Source organism: Mustela nivalis (genome assembly GCF_964662115.1).
Source record: "Mustela nivalis genome assembly, contig: HAP1_SCAFFOLD_670, whole genome shotgun sequence".
NCBI lineage: Eukaryota > Metazoa > Chordata > Mammalia > Carnivora > Mustelidae > Mustela > Mustela nivalis.
The window spans coordinates 222,207-244,529 of NW_028135993.1; the positions used below are offsets into that span (position 1 = coordinate 222,207).

Sequence of the window (22,323 nt, forward strand, 5' to 3'; positions counted from 1 at the left end):
CCCCTCCCCCCGGGGTCTATCTTCCCGTCGCTTTGGATTCACTTCTCCGCCGGTCCTACCTTTCAGAAAGTGGTTGTTTTTTGTTTCCAGAATTGCTGTTCTTCTTCTCTTCGATCTGCCGAAGGATTTGCAGGTGTTTGCAATCTTTAGATAAGCTATCTAGCTGATCTCCTGCTAGCCGATGTAGTCTCAGCCTGCTACTTCTCCGCCATCTTGACTCCTCCCTCTGTGTCTATATGTGTATATATATATATATATATTTTAAAGTTTTTTATTTATTTGACAAAGAGACAGATCACAAGTAGGCAGAGAGGCAGTCACAGAGAGAGGGGGAAGCAGGCTCCCCGCTGAGCAGAGAGCCCAATGGGTGACTCTGATCCTGTGTCTTTATATTTAAACTGGTTTCTTGCAGACAACATATAATTAGGCCTTTGGTTTTTTGTTTTTGTTTTTGTTTTAAATTTGCTCTGTCAGTTTCTATTAAAGATTTTTATATATTTTTTAAGACTTATCCATGGGGGAAAAAAAATGGGGAGCCTGGGTGGCTCAGTGGCTTAAAGCCTCTGTCTTCAGCTCAGATCATGATCCCAGGATCCTGGGATTGAACCCCGCATCGGGCTCTCTGCTCAGCAGGGAGCCTGCTTCCTCCCCTCTCTCTGTCTGCTTCTCTGCCTACTTGTGATCTCTGTCTGTCAAATATAATAAATAAATAAATAAATAAATAAATAAATAAATAAGATTTATCCATGGGGAAAGGTAGGGACAGAGAGAAAGGGAGAGAACTCTCAAGCAGGCTCCCTGCTGAGCATGGAGTCTGACCCAGGGCTAGATCCTAGCACACTGAGATCATGACCCAAGTGGAAATCAAGAGTTGGATGCTCAACTGACTGAGCCACCCAGGAGCTCCAGTCTCTATCTTTTATTTATGTATAAAAAGATTTTATTTATTTATTTGACTGAGAGAGAGTGCACAAGTGGGCAGAGAAGCAGTGGGGGGGTGGAGGGGAGCAGGTCCCACCAAGCAGAGAGCCCAATGCAGGGCTTGATCCCAGGACCCTGGGAGGGATCATGACCTGAATCGAAGGCAGAGGCCTAGGCACCACTCCAGTCTCTATCTTTTAATTGGCATATTTAGACCATAACATTTAAAGTGATTACTGATATAGTTGGAATAATATCTACCATATTTATTAACTATTTTCTATTCATACTTGTTCTTCATTTTTTTTTTTCATTTTTGTCTTTTTTTAAGATTTTATTTATTTACTCGACAGGGAGATAGAGAGAGAGCACAAGTAGGCAGAGAGGAAGGTGGAGGGGAGAAGCAGGCTTCCCACTGAGTGGGGAGCCCCATGCAGGGCTCTATCCCAGGACTCTGAGATCATGACCTGAGCCAAGGCAGCCACTTTACCCAACTGAGCCACCCAGGTACCCCCCTCTTTAAAAAAATCTGCTCCCTTTTTGGCCATCTCTGGCTTACATTGATCTCTTTTTATTTAATTTTCTCTCTTATCAATTATACTTCTCTCAAAAATTCTTTTAGCATTTGCCCTAGAGTTGCAGTATACATTTACAATGAATCTAAGTTCAGTTTTAAATAACTATTATAAGTTCATAAGATGCCTTATAATAGTATTCTCAATTTTTTCCTTTCCTTCTGTAACATCATTGCTGTCATTCATTTCACTTATCTTTAGGCTATAATTACCCAATATATTGCTACTATTATTTAAAATTTCTTAAAAGTTTGTTTGTTTGTTTTTTATAGGGAGGAGGAGAGAGAGAATATCTTAAGCAGGTTCCACGTCCATCATGGAGCCAGAAGCAGCACTCGACCTCACAACCTTGAGATCATGACCCAAGCTGAAATCAAGAGTTGGATGCTTAACTGACTGAGCTAACCATGTGCCCCTAAAATTTTATTTTTATGTAATCTCTACACCCAACATAGGGCTCAAACTTACAAACCCGAGATCAAGAGTCACATGTATCAACTGAGCCAGCCAGGTGCCCCTGCTATTATTATTTTACTTTAAACAAGCAGTTTTCTATTAGTTTAAGTAAGAATTTAAAAAAAAAAGCCCAAAGGTTTTATTTTACCTTTATTTGTCTCTTTTCTAACATTCTTCCTTTCTTTATGTAGATCTGAGTTTTACATCTCTATTATTTTCCTTTTCTCTGAAGGACTTCTTTTTTGTTTATAAGTTTTTTTTTTTCTTTAAAGATTTTATTTATTTATTTGATAGACAGAGATCACCAGTAGTCAGAGAGGCAGGCAGAGAGACAGAGGAGGAAGCAGGTTCCCTGCTGAGCAGAGACCCCCAATGCGGGGCTTGATCCCAGGACCCTGAGACCATGACCTGAGCCAAAGGCAGAGGCTTTAACCCACTAAGCCACCCAGGCGCCCCTCTCTGAAGGACTTCTTGCAAAGAAGGTCTATCAGCAATAAACTTCTCAGTTTTTGTCTGAGAAAGTATTTCTCTTTTATTTCTGGAGGATAGTTTATTTGGATACCAAATTCTGGGTTGGTTTTTTTTTTTTTTTCCAACACCTTACATATTTCACTTCATTCTCTTCTTGTTTGCATGGGTTTGTGAAGTGATGTAATTCTTATCCTTGTTTCTCTATAGGTAAGGTAGTTTTGTTCTCTGGCTTCTTTCAAGATTTCTTGGTCTTTCGTTTTCTGCAGTTTGAGCATGATGTTTAGGAGAAAATTTTTTGGTGTTCATACTTGGTTTTCTCTGAGCTTCCTGGATCTGTGTTCTGGTGTCTGTTACTAACTGGAAAATTCTGAGCCATTATTACTTCAAATATTTCTTTTGCTCCTTTAGTTCTTCTCCTAGTATTCCCATCATGTATAAGTTGGGTATCTTTTCTTTTTTCTTTTTTTTTTTTTAAAGATTTTATTTATTTATTTGACAGAGAGAGATCACAAGTAGGCAGAGAGGCAGGCAGAGAGAGAGAAGGAAGCAGGCTCCCTGCTGAGCAGAGAGCCTGATGCGGGACTCGATCCCAGGACCCTGAGATCATGACCCAAGCCGAAGGCAGCAGCTTAACCCACTGAGCCACCCAGGCGCCCTGGGTATCTTTTCTAATTGTCCTACAGTTCTCAGATATTCTATTCTTAGGTACCCCATCCCATCATTTTAAAAAATCTTTGCATTTTGATTTAAGCAGTTTCTATTGACATTTATAATTTAAGAATTTGGAAATATTCACATGGTTCAATGTTAAAATGACACAAAAGGTAAATAATTAAAAGTTCTTTCTTCCCCTCACCCCTGATGCTCATTCACCCACTTCTAACCCTATATGCAGTCAATATTATGAGTTCTTGAATTACCTTCCAGAATACTCTACAGATAATAAGAAAATACATTATCTAGTTCCTCTCCTTAAAAACAAACAAACAAAAAACCCCACAAATGGTAGCCTAGTATACAAAGATTTGCATGCCCCCCCCCCCACATATCAACATATCTTGGAGATTCTTCCACATCAGTATATAAAGCTCTTCTTTCCTATTAAATGGCTGCATAATATTCCATTTATGGATGTACAGATTCACAACTCCTTATTCAAAACTCTTTGAATGTGTTTTGGAATTCAGAATTTTTTTTACAGAAAGATAATTTATGTATGCATTATACATAGTCTTTGCAGCGGGCTTGGGGCAAGATCCCATAATTAAACACACTGTGAATGAATAAATATTCACACTAGTTGGGATGAAGAGCAAAATAAGTATTGTTATTTATCAATAACAGCTTTAAACTGAGAAATGAAATGGTGTGATATAGACCATAAATACTTGGTATTCTTTATTTCTAAGAAAACATTCAATAAAACCTAAAACCTAAAACCAAACTAAATATTTCTACATACACATGCCTAAATATTTGCTACATTTGGTTTCTCGAGGATCTTGGACAAAAGGTTTGTTATTATTGTCACCAAAGATTAGAATTAGGTATTTAATGATGGGCCAGGAATGGGGTTCTTTAATGATAAAGCAATACTACACTATAATAGATGTCCTTAAAAATGTGTAGTTCTAGGGTAATGTATCTAATATGGTTTTCTAGATAAGCAGTCTGCTTAATTAAGTAAGCAGATTTAAGATCTTCACTGCTAAATGCATATTATTCAAGGCCATGTAAATGCTCATACATTTCCCCCGTATTACCTATGGAGATTTTTTCCATCTGTTATATCTCACCATTGTCATCACTACTAGTCTCATGCTTCTTTGGGTTAACACCATTTTAGCAATTTTTCTATCTTGCAAGAAATGTACAATAGGCACATACTTTATTCAGTATTTTTTTGATATCCAATTGCTCTATCTCAGTGATTCTACAACCTTAGTGAACATAAAAGTCATCTTGAGAATTTGTTTAAATATAGATTTTTGGGCTTCACCCACAGAGATTCTAATTCAGTAGGTCTGGGAATTCACATTTCTAACAAGCTTCCAGTTGTTATCAATGTTGTTTGTCCACTGACTACACTTTCAGTAGCAAAGTTCTGACTTATTTAGATTTCTAGTCAATAAAATTTTAGTGTCTACTTTTTTGTTGACTTCATGGTAGGTAGAAGCTTCTTCATCATAGATATTCAGATATTTTATACTATGATGCTTCTTAAATTTCTACAGCCAATTCTTATTTTATACTCACCTTAAATATGTTCAGTCCTTCATGACATAGTCTAGCTTTTTTCATGACCAAACCCAATCAGGGGCATAGTCACACTGCTTCATTGTTGAATCTATACAATCATGGTCATTTCAGCATCTTCATTTTCCCCCCTCTGAAATCTGTTCTTCATTAGTTCTGGTCAAATTGGTGAAACTTCAACACTATATTTTTCAAGTCATATGTTGTGTTAATTCTCACACCCTATTCTTTAGTAAGATGCCTCACAGACATACCTGGTTAAGCTTCTACACTAACTCTATGTTCTGTGCTACTGAAAATGATGGATGCTTCCATTTCTTCTTATTCTTATCTTCAATTTTCTGGACATTTTACAGGACAATTAAACTCAAATGGACAAAATGACAACAACACAAACAAAGAAGGCAACACATTACTGGTGAATAGCAAAGATATATGTGACTAAGAGTGCTGAGGAACAACTAATGCCTAATGTCAGTGGAGGTGAGGTTTTGCTGTGAATCTTAAAAAAAGTTTGGATTTTCAAAGTTTTTCAGATTTTGGAATTCCATGTTAGAGATTTTGGACATAATATACTTAATCAGCCTCCTATTGATGAATACTTAGAATATTTCAAATATTTCACAATTAAAAACAACACTGGACCAAATAACCTAGTGCAAACATCATTTCACGTTTGGGTATAAATACATTTGTAAGATAAAATCCTGGAAATGAATTGCACAAAGGATATGTACACTGTAATTTTCATATATATGCCAAATTGCCCTCCACAAAGGATTACCAATCTATATTCCCAGTCCACACCTTTGCAAACACAATGTTTTATCAAAATGTTTTCTTTTATTTTGAAATAATTTCAAGCTTACAGAAATGTTTCAAGAATAGTACAGAGAGATCTTTTCTTACCCCTGAAGAATTCAAAAGTAATGATACCCTATCACTCCTGAATAGTCTACACTTCTGGCAAGCAAGGAAACTCTTCTACATACCCATAATACAACCATCAAAATAAGGAAATTAATATTGATATATTACTACCATCTACCACAGATCCTATTCAAGTTTCACCAATTGCTCCAATAATGTACTTTATAGCAAAGAGATTTCAAACAAGATCATATGTTGTATTTAATTTTTTCTATCTCTTTAGTCTTTGTCATTTTGGAAAAATTCTTCAGTCTTCCCTTGACATTCATGACCTTGACACTCTGCAGATTAAACTAGTTATTTTGTAAGTATGCCCTTCAATCTGGGTATGTCTGATGTTTCCTGAAGTTCTTATAGCTTCCTAACTGGTGATATATAATTTTGACTTGACCCATTTCTGATGGTCTTAACTGTGATCATTTGATTAAAGTGATGTCTGCCAACTTTCTCTACTGTAAAGTTACACATTATCCCTTTGTGATTGACAAGTATTTTGTGGAAACATACTTTGAGATAATGTAAATATCCTTAATCAAATGTTCACCCACTAGTTTTAGCATCCATTGATGTTTCTAGGCTGAACTAAGTATTATATATAAATACAGTCTCTCTCTCTCTCCCCCTCTAAATGCTATATTCTCATTTCATCATTCTTTCCACAATCATCAGCTGGCATTCTACTCTATTCTTATTTGCTCAAACCAGTATAAAACTCATGGCTAAAACTATTTTATTCAATGAGTTATAATAAGTTGCCATCATTACTTAACTATGCATTTATTTATAGCTTTATTGAGGTATAACTGACATATAATCATCACATATTTTAAAATGTAAAACTTGATAAATTTTGACATATGTATACCCCCAAGAAACTATCACTACAGTCAAGATAATGAACATACACATCACCCCCAAAGTTTCCTTGTCACCTTTGGTGATCCCTTTTTCCCTTCCAACATAGCTTGCCCCAGCTCCCATTCCTGTGAGACTCCTGATCTTCTTTCTGTCACTATCGTGTGCATTTTCTAGAATTTTATATAAATGGAATAAAACAATATGTAGTTTTTACTTTGGTCTAGCTCCTTTCACTTAGCAATAATTATTTTGAGATTCACCCATGTTGTAGTGTGTATCAACTTTTATTCCTTTTCATTTGAATATTTGTAGTATTTCACCGTATGGTTATATCACAGTTTGTTTATCTGTTCACCTATGGATGTGTATTTGGATTGTTTCCAGTTACTGGTTATTAAAAGGAAAGCTGCCATGAACATTCATATTAAATAATTTGTACAGATATGTACTTTCCTTTCTTTGCATAATATCTAGGAATGCAATGGCTGGACTGTATGTATAAGAGTTCATTTAACTTTTAGGAAATTATGAAATGGTTTCTCAAAGTGGTTTTGCCACTTAAGTTCCTGCAAGTTAGTATATGAAGGCTCCACTTGCTCCACATCCTTGCTAGTCCTTGCTATAGGTTTTTGTTTTTTGTTTTTATTTAGCCATTTTCTTATTGTGATTCTATTGCATTTCCCTAAGAACTAACAATATTGAACATTTTTTCACGTGTTTATTTTCCATCAGAGTATCTTCTTTGGTAGAGTATCTCTTCATATCTTTGCTCATTTAAAAAGTGGGTTATTCATTTTCTTATTACGGAGTTTTGAGAATTCTTTACATATTCTGGAGGCAAGTCTTTTTTTTTTTTTTTTAAGATTTTGTTTATTTATTTGACAGATATCACAAGTAGGCAGAGAGGCAAGCAGAGAGAGAGGAGGAAGCAGGCTCCCTGCTGAGCAGAGAGCCTGATGCGGGGCTCGATCCCAGGACCCTGAGACCATGACCTGAGCCAAAGGCGAGGCTTAACCCACTGAGCCACCCAGGCGCCCCTGGAGGCAAGTCTTTTATGAGATATATGATTTGTAAATATTTCTCCCATCTGTGGCTTATCTTTTCTTTCTCAATAGAGACTTCATAAAGCAAAAGTTCTTAATTTTGGTTAAGTCCAATTTATCAATTTTTTCTTTTATGGATTGTACTTTTAATGTTTTATCTCCAAAATCTTTGCTTACCAAAAAAGGAAAATGATTTTCCTAATGTTTTCTTCTAAAAGTTTTATAGTTTTAGTTTTTTACATTTAGATCCTTGATCCATCATAAGTTAATTTTTGTATATGTTGTAATATCTGTTGAAAAGACCATCATTTTTCTCAACAGAATTGGCTTTGCCCTTTATTGAAAAAACCTGACCACATATATATGAGTCTACTTTGGGACTATCCTTTTTCATTGATTTGTTGTCTAGCTTAACACCAATAATCCTATTTTGAATACTACAGCTTTATAATAAGTCTTGAAATCAGGTAGTGTTAGTCTTAATACTTTTATTTTTCTTTTGAGAAGTTGTTTTTATTTTTTTAATTTTTTTTAGATTTTTTAATTTATTTCAGAGAGAGAGATCACAAGTAGGCAGAGAGACAGGCAGAGAGAGAGGAGGAAGCAGTCTCCCCGCTGAGCAGAGAGCCCGATGCGGGGCTCGATCCCAGGACCCTGGGATCATGACCTGAGCCGAAGGCAGAGGCTTTAACCCACTGAGCCACCCACGCGCCCCTGAGAAGTTGTTTTTGGCTATTCTAGGTCCTCTGCATTTTCATACAAATTTTACAATCGGATAGCCAGTATCTATCCCAAAGGCTGTTGGGATTTTGACTGGAATTGCATTGAATCTATACATCAATTTGTAAAAAATCAACATTTAATAATGTTGAGTCTTCTAATCCATTAAATGTAGTATGTCTTTCCATTTACTTAGGTCTTCTTTCATTTCTCTCAGCAGTATTTTATGATTTTCATTGTATAGGTTTTAGACATCTTTTGTCAAGTTTATTTTCAAGTATTTCATATTTTCTTTATACTATTTTAATAGTAATTTTAAAAATTTCAATTTCTGATTGTTCATTGCTGGCATATTGATTTCTATATATTGATCTTGTATCCTGCAACCTTGCTAAATTCATTATTAATTCTAATAGCTTCTTAGAGATTTCATAGGATTTTTCTACATAGATGAGCATGTCATCTGAGAATAAAGACAGTTTTACTTCTTCCTTTTCTTTTTACAAAATATTTTATTTTAAAGTAATATCTACACCCAATGTGGGGCTTGAACCCACAATCCAGAGATCAAGAATAGCATGCTCCATCAACTGAGCCAGCCAGACACCCCTACTTCTTCCTTTCTAATCTGGGTATCTTTTATTATTATCTTTTATTGTCTTATTGTACTGGATAGAACCACCAGTTTGATATTGAATGAACAATATCTTTGCCTTGTTCCTGATGTTAGGAAGAAAGGATTCAATCATTTACCATTAAGTATAAGAGTAGTTGTATCTTAGATATCCTTTATCATGTTGAGGAAGTTTATTTCTTTTCCTAGTTTAAGAGTTTTTAATGTTCTTATTAGGGATTAATGTTAGATTTTTTTAAATCCTTTTTCTGTATTATTAAAATGATAAAATAACCCATGGGTTTTTGTTTTTACTCTATTAGTACGGTGAATCACAATGATTGATTTTTGAATGTTAAACTAACCTTACATTCTTGAGATAAATCCTACTTTGTTGTGATGTTTTATCTTTTTAAAATATATTATTGGATCAAGCTGTAACATTTTTATTAAGAATTTTTATACCCGGGGTCGCCTGGGTGGCTCAGTAGGTTAAGCCTCTGCCTTCAGCTCAGGTCATGTTCCCAGGGTCCTGGGATGGAGTACCGCATCAGGCTCTCTGCTCAGTGGGGAGCCTGCTTCCCTCTCTCTCTCTTTGCCTGCCTCTCTGCCTACTTGTTATCTGTTTGTCAAATAAATAAATAAAATCTTTAAAAAAAAAAAGAATTTTTATACCTGGGGTGCCTGGGTAGCTCAGTGGGCTAAAGCCTCTACCTTCGGCTCAGGTCATGGTCTCAGGGTCCTGGGATCGAGCCCCACATCTGGCTCTCTGCTCAGCGGGAGCCTGCTTCCTCCTCTCTCCCTGCCTGCCTCTCTGACTACTTGTAATCTCTATCAAATAAATAAATAAAATCTTAAAAAAAAGAATTTTTATACCTATGCCCATAAGAATATTATTAGTTTGTAGTCTTCTTAGGATTTTTGACTGGTTTTGGTATCAGAGTAATGTTGGCTTCATAGATTTAGCTGGGAAATATTTCCTCCTCTTCAATTTTCTGGAAAAGTTTGTATGGAATTGTTATGTTTTCCTTAAATAGTTGGTAGAAGTTACCAGTGAAACCATATAGGCCTGGATTTTTTTTTGTAGAAAGGTTTTTAACTACAATTCAGTTCTTTTTGATGTTCAATTCTATTTATTATTTTTGTGATAAAATATATATAACATAAAATTCACCATTCTAACCATTTAAGGGTACAATTCAATGACATTAAATCCATTCACAATGTTGTACATTATGGCCACTATGCATTTCCAGAACTTTGATCATCCCAAATAGAAACTCTGTATTCATTAAATAATAACTAACTTCCCCAGGCTCTGTGTCCTACTTTCTGTCTCTATGAATTTCTCCTCTGTTTTGCTTTCTGTCCCTTTGAATTTATGGTATTAACTGTGGCCACTTTACTCAAGTGATGTCTACCAGGTTGCTCTATAGTAGACTTGTACTTTTTTTCCTTTGTGATTGATTAAGTGCTTTGTAGAGAGATACTTTGGGACTACATAGATATCCCCTTCCTAATAAAATGCCCTCTAGTTTAGCAACCACTGATGTTTCCCTGCTGTGGCAGTTCTAGGTACCTCATATAAGCAGAATCATATAATATTTCTCCTTTTGTGTCTGTTTTATTTCACTTAGCATGTTTTCAAGGCTCATCCATGTTGTAGTATGTATCAGAATTCTATTCTTTTTTATTGCCAAATTAATATTCCATTGAATGCATAGATCACATTTTGTTTATCTCTCCATCTGTTTATAGATGCATTTCCAACTTTTTGCTACTGTGAATAATGCTGCCATGAACACTGATGTACAAGTATCTGAGTCCAAGTTTTTGTTTCTTTTGAGTATATACCTAGATCAGCTTTCTTCTTTTTTTTTTTTTAAAGATTTTTTTTTTTTAATTTATTTGACAGACAGATCACAGTAGGCAGAGAGGCAGGTAGAGAGAGAGAGGAGAAGGAGGCAGGCTCCCTGCTGAGCAGAGAACCTGATGTGAGGCTCCATCCCAGGACCCTGGGATCATGACCTGAGCCGAAGGCAGAGGCTTTAACCACTGAGCCACCCAGGTGCCCCGATCATCTTTATTCTTGAGTGAGCTTTGGTAGTTTGTATATTTCAAGAAATTAGTCCACTTCATTTCTGTTGTTTAATTTATTGACATAAAATTGTTCACAATATTCCTTTATTATCATTTTTATGTCTTTAGAATTTGTTGTGATGTCACCTTTCTTATTCTTGGGATTGGTAATTTTTTTGTCTTCTTTTTTTCTTGATCAGTCTGAATAGAGATTTCAATTTTACTCTTCTTTTCAATTTTTTTTTTTTAAGATTTTATTTATTTATTTGACAGAGAGAGATCACAAGTAGGCAGAGAGGCAGGCAGAGAGAGAGAGAGGAGGAAACAGGCTCCCTGCTGAGCAGAGAGCCCGATGCGGGACTCGATCCCAGGACCCTGAGATCATGACCTGAGCCGAAGGCAGCAGCCTAACCCACTGAGCCACCCAGGCGCCCTACTCTTCTTTTCAAACAGTGTTTTGTTTCATTGATTTTTATCTACTGTTTTTTTTTTCTATATTCTGTTTATTGATTTATGCTCTGATCTTTATTATTTCCTTTCCTTTGCTTTGAATTTCATTTCATCTTCTTTTTCTGGTTTCCGGTTAAGGTGGAAACAGAGATCATTGATTCGAAACATTTCTTCTTTTCAGATACAGCATTTAATGCTAAAAATTTCCTTCTAAGTAAAGCTTTAGCTATATTCCAAAAACTATAATATGCTTTGCTTTCATTTTCCTTCAGTTTAACATTTTCTAATCTTGGGTTTTTTCCCTTGGTCCAGTGAGTTATATGAAAGTATGTGGTATAATTCCCCCCAATTTGGTGGATCTTCCAGATATCTTTTTATTGTTGACTTCTAATTCAATTAAGGTTGTCTGAAAACGTTTATTTCACCTTTGTTTTTGAAAGATATTTTCAATGGTGTAGAATTCTAGGTTGACCGTTTTTTAAAAGTACTTTATAGAATTTCCTCCACTTTTTTTCTGGTTTATACTGTTTCAAGTGAGAAACTTGCTCTCACATTTAATCTTTTGTATATAATATGTCTTTTTTCTTTAATTACTTTTAAGTAAGATTTTCTCTTTTAATACTGGTTTTAAACAATTTGATTATGATGCCCCTTGATAAAGTTTTCTTTGGGTTTCTAGTGCTTGAGGTTAATTGAACGTCCTAGATCTGTAGTCATCTGATCCTGCTTGGAAGCTGATACTCCATGTGAACACCACTGCCAACTTGGATGCCTATTAACTTGGATCACCCCTACTTGGATGCCTATTAATAAGTTTATTGATTTTTGCCTATAAGATTGGTGAATAATGTTATCTCAGGGTAATTTTAACTTGCATTTCTCAAGGAAGTCCAGGTATTTAATTGTTCAAAAGTTATTCGTATCTTCTTTTCTGTGAACTGTCCGATCATATCCTTTGACTGTCTGATTATATCCTTTGTTCAAGTTTTGTGTTGGTGTATTGATCATTTTCATATTTATTTATCTGTATCTTTTACCTTTTCCATAATGAACATATTTTTTTGGGCAATAAGACACAACCTGAAATTATTTTTTAATAAAAAGTACCTTAAAATATCCATAGTTTCCTAGTATCAGAAAAATATTTGCAACCCACACAAGCTAGTATTTCATTATAGCTTCTCAGGGGCTTGTTTTCATTTCTTTTTGTGGTGAAACCTACCTAGCTAACAGGGAGGTAGTATGTGAGTTTGAAAATGTGAGAGTCCATCTTAGCTGCCTATCTTCAGACAAGGAGCCCTGGAAATATCACAGACTCTCATATCTATAGAGATTTATAATTCTTAGTCATGACTTCACTGGATCTTCCAACGGCCCTGGGGAGGCTGATAGGTTCACTGACAATGAATCCCATTTTATAGATTTTAAACCTGAGGCTTGCAAAGACGAAGTGACTACATCATATGGAAGGTTAAATTTAGAAGTTATCTTAAAGATGATTTCATTCTACATACTCGGCATCCCACAATTAGTACCAAAGGCAAAACTCTGTCTTGGACCTGGGTGCTCATTCTAATGACAGCAATCAAAGTGGGGATCCCTATCAAGTAGTCAAGAATAGCTTTTCTTCTTTAGGAGACCACAGACCAAGTGCTTGATAGACCATGAATGGGCCAGCATAGTGGGGGTGCTGGAGCCTAAGTTCTATCTATGCTCACCTTTGGCAGCGGTCAACATGGTGGAGGCCAGTTCACATTGCTGTGATTCCAAGTGTCCAAGAGTGAACCAGCGAGGATAACGGCTGGGCACCACAGACACCACATGGTGAGAGTGAGAAGTGTCGCCTGTAGAAGTTGAGTTTTCTAGAACAGGTAACCTAGAAGACCCAGGGAGAGTCATCAGCCACCATCCAGACCCTTTACATTCTGAGTCACCTTAGAGAAGTTTGTTCTTTGCTGGGGAAGAACTGTGCAAGAAAGGGTTAACTAAGAGCTTTAAAGATTGTTTCTCTGTTTTTTAATGTAGGCTCCATGCTCAGGATGGAGCCTAATGCAGGGCTTGGACTCATGACCCTGAGATCAAGATCTGAGCTGAGATCAAGAATTGGACACCTAACTGACTGAGGAACCTAGGCACCCTGAGCCTTAAAGGTTTTAAAACTTAGAATACTATACTGTATGTGAGGTGAATGTCTGGGTACTTGTAGAACTCAAGCTGAATACTTTTTACTGCAAATAGATTTGAAAGGCAGTTCGAAAGCCCTACAATTATTTTTTAAAGTATAAGAAACATATGCTAAGGAATCCTCTGCAGTCTTTTTCTGGTTGAAGTGAAGAGCTCTCTCAGCCTTCTGATCTAACTAAAATTCTTCTGTATGGTCTACTGCATCCTAGAGGTCCACCTGCCTAAGAATCCTATTCTAGTTTGAAAACAAGATCCTCAGCTTATTGTTCTCAAGTTCTGGTATAGAAAGACTTATTTTTATTTCTTCTAGATGCATCTGGTGACCTCTGCCTAGGAGCCATGACTCATTTGAGCTACAGAAGGGCTCAAACCCATTCTCATGCTGCCTAATGGGCCCCAGAGACAAAGATACTCAGGTCTTGGGTGCTCCATATCTACTAAAAACTTAGGGGCTTTCTCAGGTGACCCACCAGGAGTACAACCAGGGAGCCAAGTGAGTCACCAGCAAGTCATTCCAGACAGGAATCCTAGATAATAGGAATATGCCTGAGTAATTTTAGGGTGTGCTTGGTCCAGTATTTTCAGGTCTAATAGAAGAGACAAAGAGGGAAAGAGAAGAAAGTGAGATAAAGAAAAAGAGCAGTGGAGATTTCTGCTTTGATGGAAGCAGCTGGGCTGGGAAAGGGCTACCCACCTCATGGCACGTAAGGCTAATTTATAGGACAGGTCTGGATCATGAGGCAGCAGAGCTGAGAACAAATACTTGGCAAAGGTATGCATGGGAACACTCTCTCGGTGAATGACTTCTCCTAGACCACTGAAGGGGCCTCCTGCAGGAAGAAGATAGGACAGCCAGTTATTCATCTACATGCTTGCTTCTATTTGCCAATCTGGACTTGAGCTATAGGATCCTTCACATGTTTGCTAGCCCTGGGAACTTGAACTATACTTTAATGTAAAAAATGATTCTGTACAGTACTCTGTTACAGAGAGGAACTCAGAGTTATAAGCCTAAGGTACTATGACAAAACCCTTCTCTACTTACCCTCCAGGAGTAAGATGCACTGTTTCTGCAGTGTTCGCACTAGCTCATCGTCCAGCTGCAGCTCCTGAAGTCGACTCAAGAGCTGTTCCTCGTTACGGCACACCTTGTCCTGTGTGTAGAGGCCTTCAGGCATCACTCTCTGCTGACCCATCCCCATCAGAGCAACTTCCAGGGCCAGAGACAGGTAGGACTCATGGCTGTTTGGGCAGCCTGTAGCCACAGGTACATGCTGGTATACAGGGGGCCTGCTTTCATTCATATCTGAGGGCAACATGGGACCAGATTCTTTAGGTCAGTTCTGTGGATTCTTTTGCTCCTCTCTCCCTCCCACTTTGGAAAACAGTTAGGTCAGCAGATGCCACAGGGAAGCTGAGTCAAAACCCCAGAGCAGTAAGGAAAATATACTGAAAAAAGATTACACAGAGCCACAGAGATTCCCAACTCCTTCCCAATATGTGAACTGGCTAGACCAGTTGGGGAAGAAGTGGATCTTATATTAAACTTTTGCTAACACATTATGTAATACATGATTATCTGTTGGGTTTTTGTTTGTTTGTTTGTTTGTTTTGTCTATTTCACTAGAGTATGGGCACGTAAAGGGAAGAGACATTATCTTATTGTCTTGTGCATCTCCAGGGTCTGGTATGTGAAAGGAGCTAAGTGTACGTCCTTGATGAATATATTTCAAGTACAGTCTCAGGTTTTTGAGACGTAAGTGTCACTGTGCAGAGGAAACAGACCAAAGATGATGATTTCTTTTCAGGTGATTAGAGGGAAGATAAGGGCAGCTCTAGCTCAGACTGGGGACACCCACTGTATCTCTACCCAGAGAGATCCAAATCCATCCATTTAAACTATTACTTTGTAACACTTGCAACTTCTTTGTAATTATTACTTTCTATGTTCCACCTCTTGGGTTCAAAGTTTTAGAAAACGAGCACAGGTTTAAAGTCTTACAGGGGTTTAGAGTCTTGTTTCTTTTCTTTCTTCTTCACTTATCTGGTTAAATATTTATGGAAAACTATTAAATGAGCAGTATTGCACTAAGTGCTGGGATCACAAAGATAAGTAAGTCATAATTTCTACTTTCTTTTTTTTTTTTTTTTAAATAAATTTTATTTATTTATTTGACAGAGATCACAAGTAGGCAGAGAGGCAGGCAGAGAGAGAGAGAGAGAGAGGAGGAAGCAGGCCCCCCGCCGAGCAGAGAGCCCGATGTGGGGCTTGATCCCAGGACCCTGAGATCATGACCTGAGCCGAAGGCAGAGGCTTAACCCACTGAGCCACCCAGGCGCCCCATAATTTCTACTTTCAAGGAACTGAAGTCTAGTAAGATAATCACTTGTAAACAAATTGTGCTGCAGTGGGCTAAATACCATAATAGATGTATGTATAAAATATAGTGATGGCATAAAATTCTGTCTCTAGTCCTTGCTACACTGAGACTACTAAGATTCTTCCTTTCTAGTTCTATTATCACTGGTAAAATCAGAATATAACCATCATGAGGAAGAAGGTTCAAAGAAAATATGAGAGTATTATGCAATTGTAAGGGTTACACACATTCTTTTTTTTGGAAGTTCTTTTCCACTTCAAGACTGCTCCAAGACTTGGCCTCTGCCTCCTGAACACTATCGCTCTTCATACTCACTTTGGATCACACTCGTTAGGTATTCATGGTATGGAAGTGAGAGGAGCAAAGGAAAGCTGGCAAGGGGAAATAGGAGAATAGGATGGGGCCAGTCTACGGGGTGGGAAAGGAAGGTGAGAAAGAGATGAAGCCCAAGGAAACCCCTCAGGGTAGGTCCAATTTGGATAAGAGGACAAAGGCTACGGGAAATGTAGACAGAGTCAGACAGGGAAGGGAGAACTACTAAGGACAGTTCTGGTTCTTCTCAGGCTGACCCCTGTACCTGACACTTCCAGATAGCCATCATCATTCAGACGACAGGCCTCAGTCAGAGTGAGAAACAGGCAGCCAATGGGATCCAGGGGGTGGCCCACCCAGCCTTCCAGGTTTGTGATGGTTGTGGTTCCTCTCTGTAACAGTTCTGGAAACAACAGATCCAAATTTTAGAAATTGATAGGGACACATTGCTCTCTGTCCCTGTCTGAGTCTTCCCATTAGCAACTTAAAAAAAAATCTTCCCCCATTGTCTCGCCTTGGGTGGTCACAAGTTTATTAGCTATAAGGTCTTGAAGTCTGCATTTAGACTTCTTGCTTGCAGCACACATAACGTAAATATAGTTTTACAGTTTAAAGAGGGTCTTATGCCAGATCTTACTGGGTCTTCCAACTTCCTGTGAGGGATGCAGACCAGCATTATTATTCCCATTTGTAGATTAAAAAAACCCTGAGATTTATAGAGGTAAAGTGAGGTATTCCACACATCAGGTAGAAAACCCTGAAATTCCTTCCCTCCTGCCAGTCCATGAAACTTATAGCCTCTGAAGATCCTCATCAGCCCCAGCCTGAGAAGTTAAGATGGCTCCTTATCACTATACCTTTCTTCTGGTGCTTGTAGATTTCCAGCTGCCGTTGCTGCTGCAACCTCAGAGTATTGATAATGGCCACCGTGAGTCTGAGGGCCTCTTTTGGATAACCATGGGAGCGCAGAGCATCGACCCGCGCGCAGGCTGTAGGCACATGCTCTACCAGATGAGAAGAAAATATTTTGGTTGGGTTAGATTTTCCAATGAGGAAAATTCATGTTTGACAAAGGGGGTTTGTGTTTTGCTCAGTTCCTAAAATTCAGCTGATATCTACTGTGTACCAAGACCCATGTTTTATCTTTTAAGAATACAGAGTTGAGGGATTATGGACATTGGGGAGGGTATGTGCTTTGGTGAGTGCTGTGAAGTGTGTAAACCTGGTGATTCACAGACCTGTACCCGTGGGGATAAAAATATATGTATATAAAAAAAAAATTAAAAAAAAAAAAAAAAGAATACAGAGTTGAATAAGTCACAGGCACTACCTTCAAGAAGCCACCATGTGGCCTCTGTAGAGTGGACTGGTATAGAAAGGAACACACAACTAGGATAATAAAATGTAGTACCTCTTTGTGACCTTGGACTATGAGAACTCAGTGGAGGTAGCAGCTAACTGCCTACAGAGAAAGGCCTCATTTATTAATCCTACATTCCTGAGAACCTATTTTATGCCAGTTTGCTTGACAGGTAAGGGAAGTACAAACATAAATAAGAAAAGACCACTTGCTCAAAGACCTCACAAATGATACATAAATAGACCATTATAAAACAGTTAAAAGTAAACAACATGATAGTAATATATACAGAGAGAAAATAATATTTGAGCAGCACTTTGTAGAACTAGCAAGATTTTAATTAGGTAGACAAACAGGAAAAGGCATTGCCAGCAAAAAAGAACATATAAGCAACGGCATATAAATAAAACATAAGAAGTATTCTATAAAGCATCTTTTGAGTATAACAAATAGTTCTGTGCAGAGTAAGTTATGTCACCAGAGATTGCCTAGAAATGTAGAGTATGATATGCCATACTAAGGAGACTGGATTTAACTTAAGGATAATGGAGGGCCTCAAAAGCTTAAAAATGGGCAAGTGATTATAATGAGATTAATGGTTCATTGGGCGATTTTTTAAAAATTTAAATACGTTCCATGCCCAGTGTAGAGCTCAATGCAGAGCTCAAACTCATGACCCTGAGATCAACACCTGAGCTGAGATCAAGAGTTGGACACAACCAAGTGAGCAAAGCAGGTGCCACCATTTTGTGATTTGTTTTAAAGATAACATTAAGGGTGCCTGGGTGGCTCAGTGGGTTAAGCCGCTGCCTTCAGCTCAGGTCATGATCTCCGGGTCCTGGGATCGAGTCCCACATCGGGCTCTCTGCTCAGCAGGGAGCCTGCTTCCCTCTCTCTCTCTCTGCCTGCCTCTCTGCCTACTTGTGATCTCTGTCTGTCAAATAAATAAATAAAATCTTAAAAAAAAAAAAAAAGATAACACTAAAAGTCAGAAATAACTGCAAAAAATTTGAAAATACAGATAAGCAAAATATAAAATAAAAATCAGAGATAACCATTATTTCCAGTATTGTGTGTATGTATGCATTAAGTATGTGTGTGTATATATATTCTGATTATGTATACATATACATGGAATGATATGATCATTATTTTTTTAAGATGTTATTTACTTATTTGTCAGGGAGAGGGAGCACAAGCGAGCAAAGGCAGAGAGAGAAGCAGGCTCCCCACTGAACAGAGAGCCTGATGTGGGGCTCGATCCCAGGACCCTGGGATCATGACCTGAGCCGAAGGCAGCTGCTTAACCGACTGAGCCACCCAGGCATCCCTTATTATTATTATTATTATTATTATTTTTTAAGATTTTATTTATTTATTTGACAGAGAGAGATGACAAGCAGGCAGAGAGAGAGGAGGAAGCAGGCTCCCTGCTGAGCAGAGAGCCCGATGCAGGGCTCGATCCCAGGACCCTGAGATCATGACCTGAGCCGAAGGCAATGACCTAATCCACTGAGCCACCCAGGGATCCCTTATTATTATTATTATTATTATTATTATTTTTTAAAGATTTTATTTATTTGACAGAGAGAGATCACAAGTAGGCAGAGAGGCAGGCAGAGAGAGAGGAGGAAGCGGCTCCCTGCTGAGCAGAAAGCCCGATGCGGGACTCGATTCCACGACCTTGAGATCATGGCCTGAGCCGAAGGCAGAGGCATAACCCACTGAGCCACCCAGGCGCCCCCCTTATTATTATTTTTTAAAGACTTATTTATTTTAGAGAGAGAGCATGAGCAGGGGGAGGGGCAGGCAGAAGGAGGAGAGAAAGAGAAAGAGAGAGATGGAGAGATGGAGAGAAGCAGACTCCCCTCCACGTTGGAGAGAGCCCAACGTGGGGCCCTATCTTACGACCTTGAGACTCTTAACAAACTGAGCCACCAGGTGCCCCCATGGGATAATACTATAATTGTTTTGTAACTGGGTTTTTTCTCTGAATAATGTATTATAAAGTTTTTTTTTTATATCATTAAATATACTTCTACAACATTAAAAATGCTGATATACCATTCCTCTGAAAATATGGATATAATCCACTGAGTCAATCAATCCCCTACTGTTGGACATTAAGACTATTTCCAATCTTTCTCATCTGTACATTATTTACGTCCATGCTCTAATAAAGCCCCTAGCTTTACATATATACTTAGTTAATTATAGCACAGGATAAATTCCTAGATGTAGAATTCCTGGGTCAAGTGGTATGAATGTATTTTAACAGCTTTTGATAAGCATTATTGACAGGGTATAAGCACTTACATTCCTACTAGTAGTAAATGAGAATAACTATCTCCATGTAACTTTTCCCACACCATAAACTAATTATCTTTACTTCAAAAATCTCTGACCATTTGACAATCAAAAAATGGTAATTCAGTGTTGTTGTTTTTTTAAAGATTTTATTTATTTATTTGACACAGAAAGAGAGATCACAAGTAGGCAGAGAGGCAGGCAGGCAGAGAGGGAGGCAGGCTCCCTGCTGAGCAGACAGCCTGATGTGCGGCTCAATCCCAGGGCTCTGAGATCATGACCTGAGCTAAAGGCAGAGGCTTTAACCCACTGACCCACCCAGGTGCCCCAATTCAGTGTTGTTTTGATTTTCACATTTTCACCTTTGTTTGCTGACGAGATGCATATGATTTCACACACTTGTTAGATTTATGTTTTGGACGTGTTAGATATGGGAAGAGGCAAGGTGACGAAAGGAGACTTCGGGTAGTGGCCCACAGTGAGTTTGGGCAAGGCTTTTAAGAGAGACAGGGACATATGCATAGTCAGCAAGTTTTTTTTTTTTTTTTTAAAGATTCTGTTATATTTATTTGACACAGAGAGAGAGGCCACAAGAACACAAGCAGGGGGTGCAGGAGAGGGAGACGCAGTCTCCTTACTGAGCAGGGAGCCTGATGCGGGGTTCAATCCCAGGACCCTGGGATCATGACCTGAACTGAAGACCGACGCTTAACCAACTGAGTCATGTGGGTGTCCCTGCATATTCAGCAAGATCTTGAGAAAGACAAAGAAATGTAGCGAAGGATGAAGGTAAGGAATTGGGAGAAGATATAAAAATAAATGTCATTGTTGACATACATACATTGTTGTAAGACTCAGAAAATGAGTATTTTTTAAAAGTGTCTGTTTTGGAATGAGCATCCTGTGATAAAGCAGAGATTGACATACAGCCAGAGGAATATTTAAACCCACAATGGAAGAGCTCTGTTCCTTTATAATGAAGGAAGGAAGGGAAGGTGGAGAGGAGGAAAGAAGACAGTTTGGTGACAAATGCAGATAGTGCTCTAGCTACTAGCACAGGGTAATTTAAGTTTCGGAGTTAGTGCCTTTTTGTAAAATATATTAATTTCAGAGTGGATTATAACATTGCTCTGCAACTGTTGACTAACTGTGAACTGATGTTTAATGGTTTTATGACTACTCTTTGAGATTTACTAACTCCTTTCCCCTTCTAAAACTCAGGAAACAACACAAATTCCTCTGTTTGAGGTCATTATACTTCAGCTAAATACACATGGAAGTAGCTGAAGCTTCACATAAATACGCCGAATCCCTAGTTAAGGCCCCAAAAGATCTGTCCAAATTGGAATTGTGTTGCCAGCCCCTATGTAGTTCTGGCCTGGCACAAGGTAAGACTGAGCTCTGAAATTCTTAGAGGAGAGGAGAGGTACACTTACCAAGCCACAGCGGCTGGCCTTGGGAATTAAACAGTAGTCTCTCACTTTCCTGCTGGCAGGCAGGAGCTGTATATATATCGCTGCTTATTATTCGCTGTAAGTGGCTGTCCTGCCAATGTAATTCACGGCCCTCGATGGCTCTAGTGAACACTGTTCGTCTTGGTCTGGATAAGGAGTCTGGGGAAAGAAAGACATGCAGCAGTTCAGTGACAGGTAATCTGAAGCTCTAACGCTTATGTCTTCTTCAGAGTGGGAGGATGAGAAGAGTAGTATGTGGCTTCGTGAGAGCAGCCACTCTGCCATCTGTCTGGGTGCTTGTTGTGCTGCCTCTTTATCGGCTAGCCCTTAATGTGGCTGTGTCCTCTATGGCAAGATCCTTTCTACAGAGACCTATGGCTGCCTTTCTAGTCTACAGAAGACCAATTTCTCCTAGGATTGAGAGCCACATGATAAAGAAGAGAGACAGTGGTGCTCAGCTGCTCAATTATGAGGACACCAACTTCTATAGAAGTCAGAGGAAGAGAGAAGTAGCTAGATAAGTCCCCTGGACAATCCATAACCTGTCTCATTTACAGCCTGACCCTTATCAGACTAAAGACTTCATGTAATTTATATTAAAAGCTGAAAAAGGTGCAAGTCCTATGTATTCTGGTCCCTTTATCACACGGATATCTACAGGCTTACAGTCTTGTTCTTGAATATGAAAAACTGATACTGACAAAGACTAATTTAATTAACATAGACTCTTACCATGCCATCTCTCTTCAGGAAAAAGTCTGCAAGGAAACCAAAACAGTTTAGACAAAATAGCCTCAACTTTTAAGGGTGGTATGGAGGAAGATCAAATGAAAGATATGTCATCAAAAACTCTGGAGACAGAAGGCCTCATGGAAACTACATTTAAGGAAATTAAAAACTAACAAACAAACCAACCAATCAACCATAAAGGATTATTTAATTGACTCTCTGCC

The 22,323-nt window shown here is 38.2% G+C and overlaps 1 protein-coding gene across 1 annotated transcript in view; it reads right to left on the reverse strand.

The window, feature by feature from the left end:
• The window catches only part of ZSWIM5 (zinc finger SWIM-type containing 5), a 64,990-nt gene that overhangs the window by 11,785 nt on the left and 30,882 nt on the right, over positions 1-22,323 (reverse strand). Inside the window, exons 4-9 of the mRNA XM_082750073.1 lie at positions 21,353-21,529; positions 17,107-17,253; positions 16,515-16,652; positions 14,602-14,862; positions 14,251-14,386; positions 13,091-13,248 (exon numbers count right to left, since the gene is read on the reverse strand). Coding sequence (XP_082606199.1) covers positions 13,091-13,248; positions 14,251-14,386; positions 14,602-14,862; positions 16,515-16,652; positions 17,107-17,253; positions 21,353-21,529 — 1,017 coding nt within the window. The remainder of the gene's footprint in view (positions 1-13,090; positions 13,249-14,250; positions 14,387-14,601; positions 14,863-16,514; positions 16,653-17,106; positions 17,254-21,352; positions 21,530-22,323) is intronic.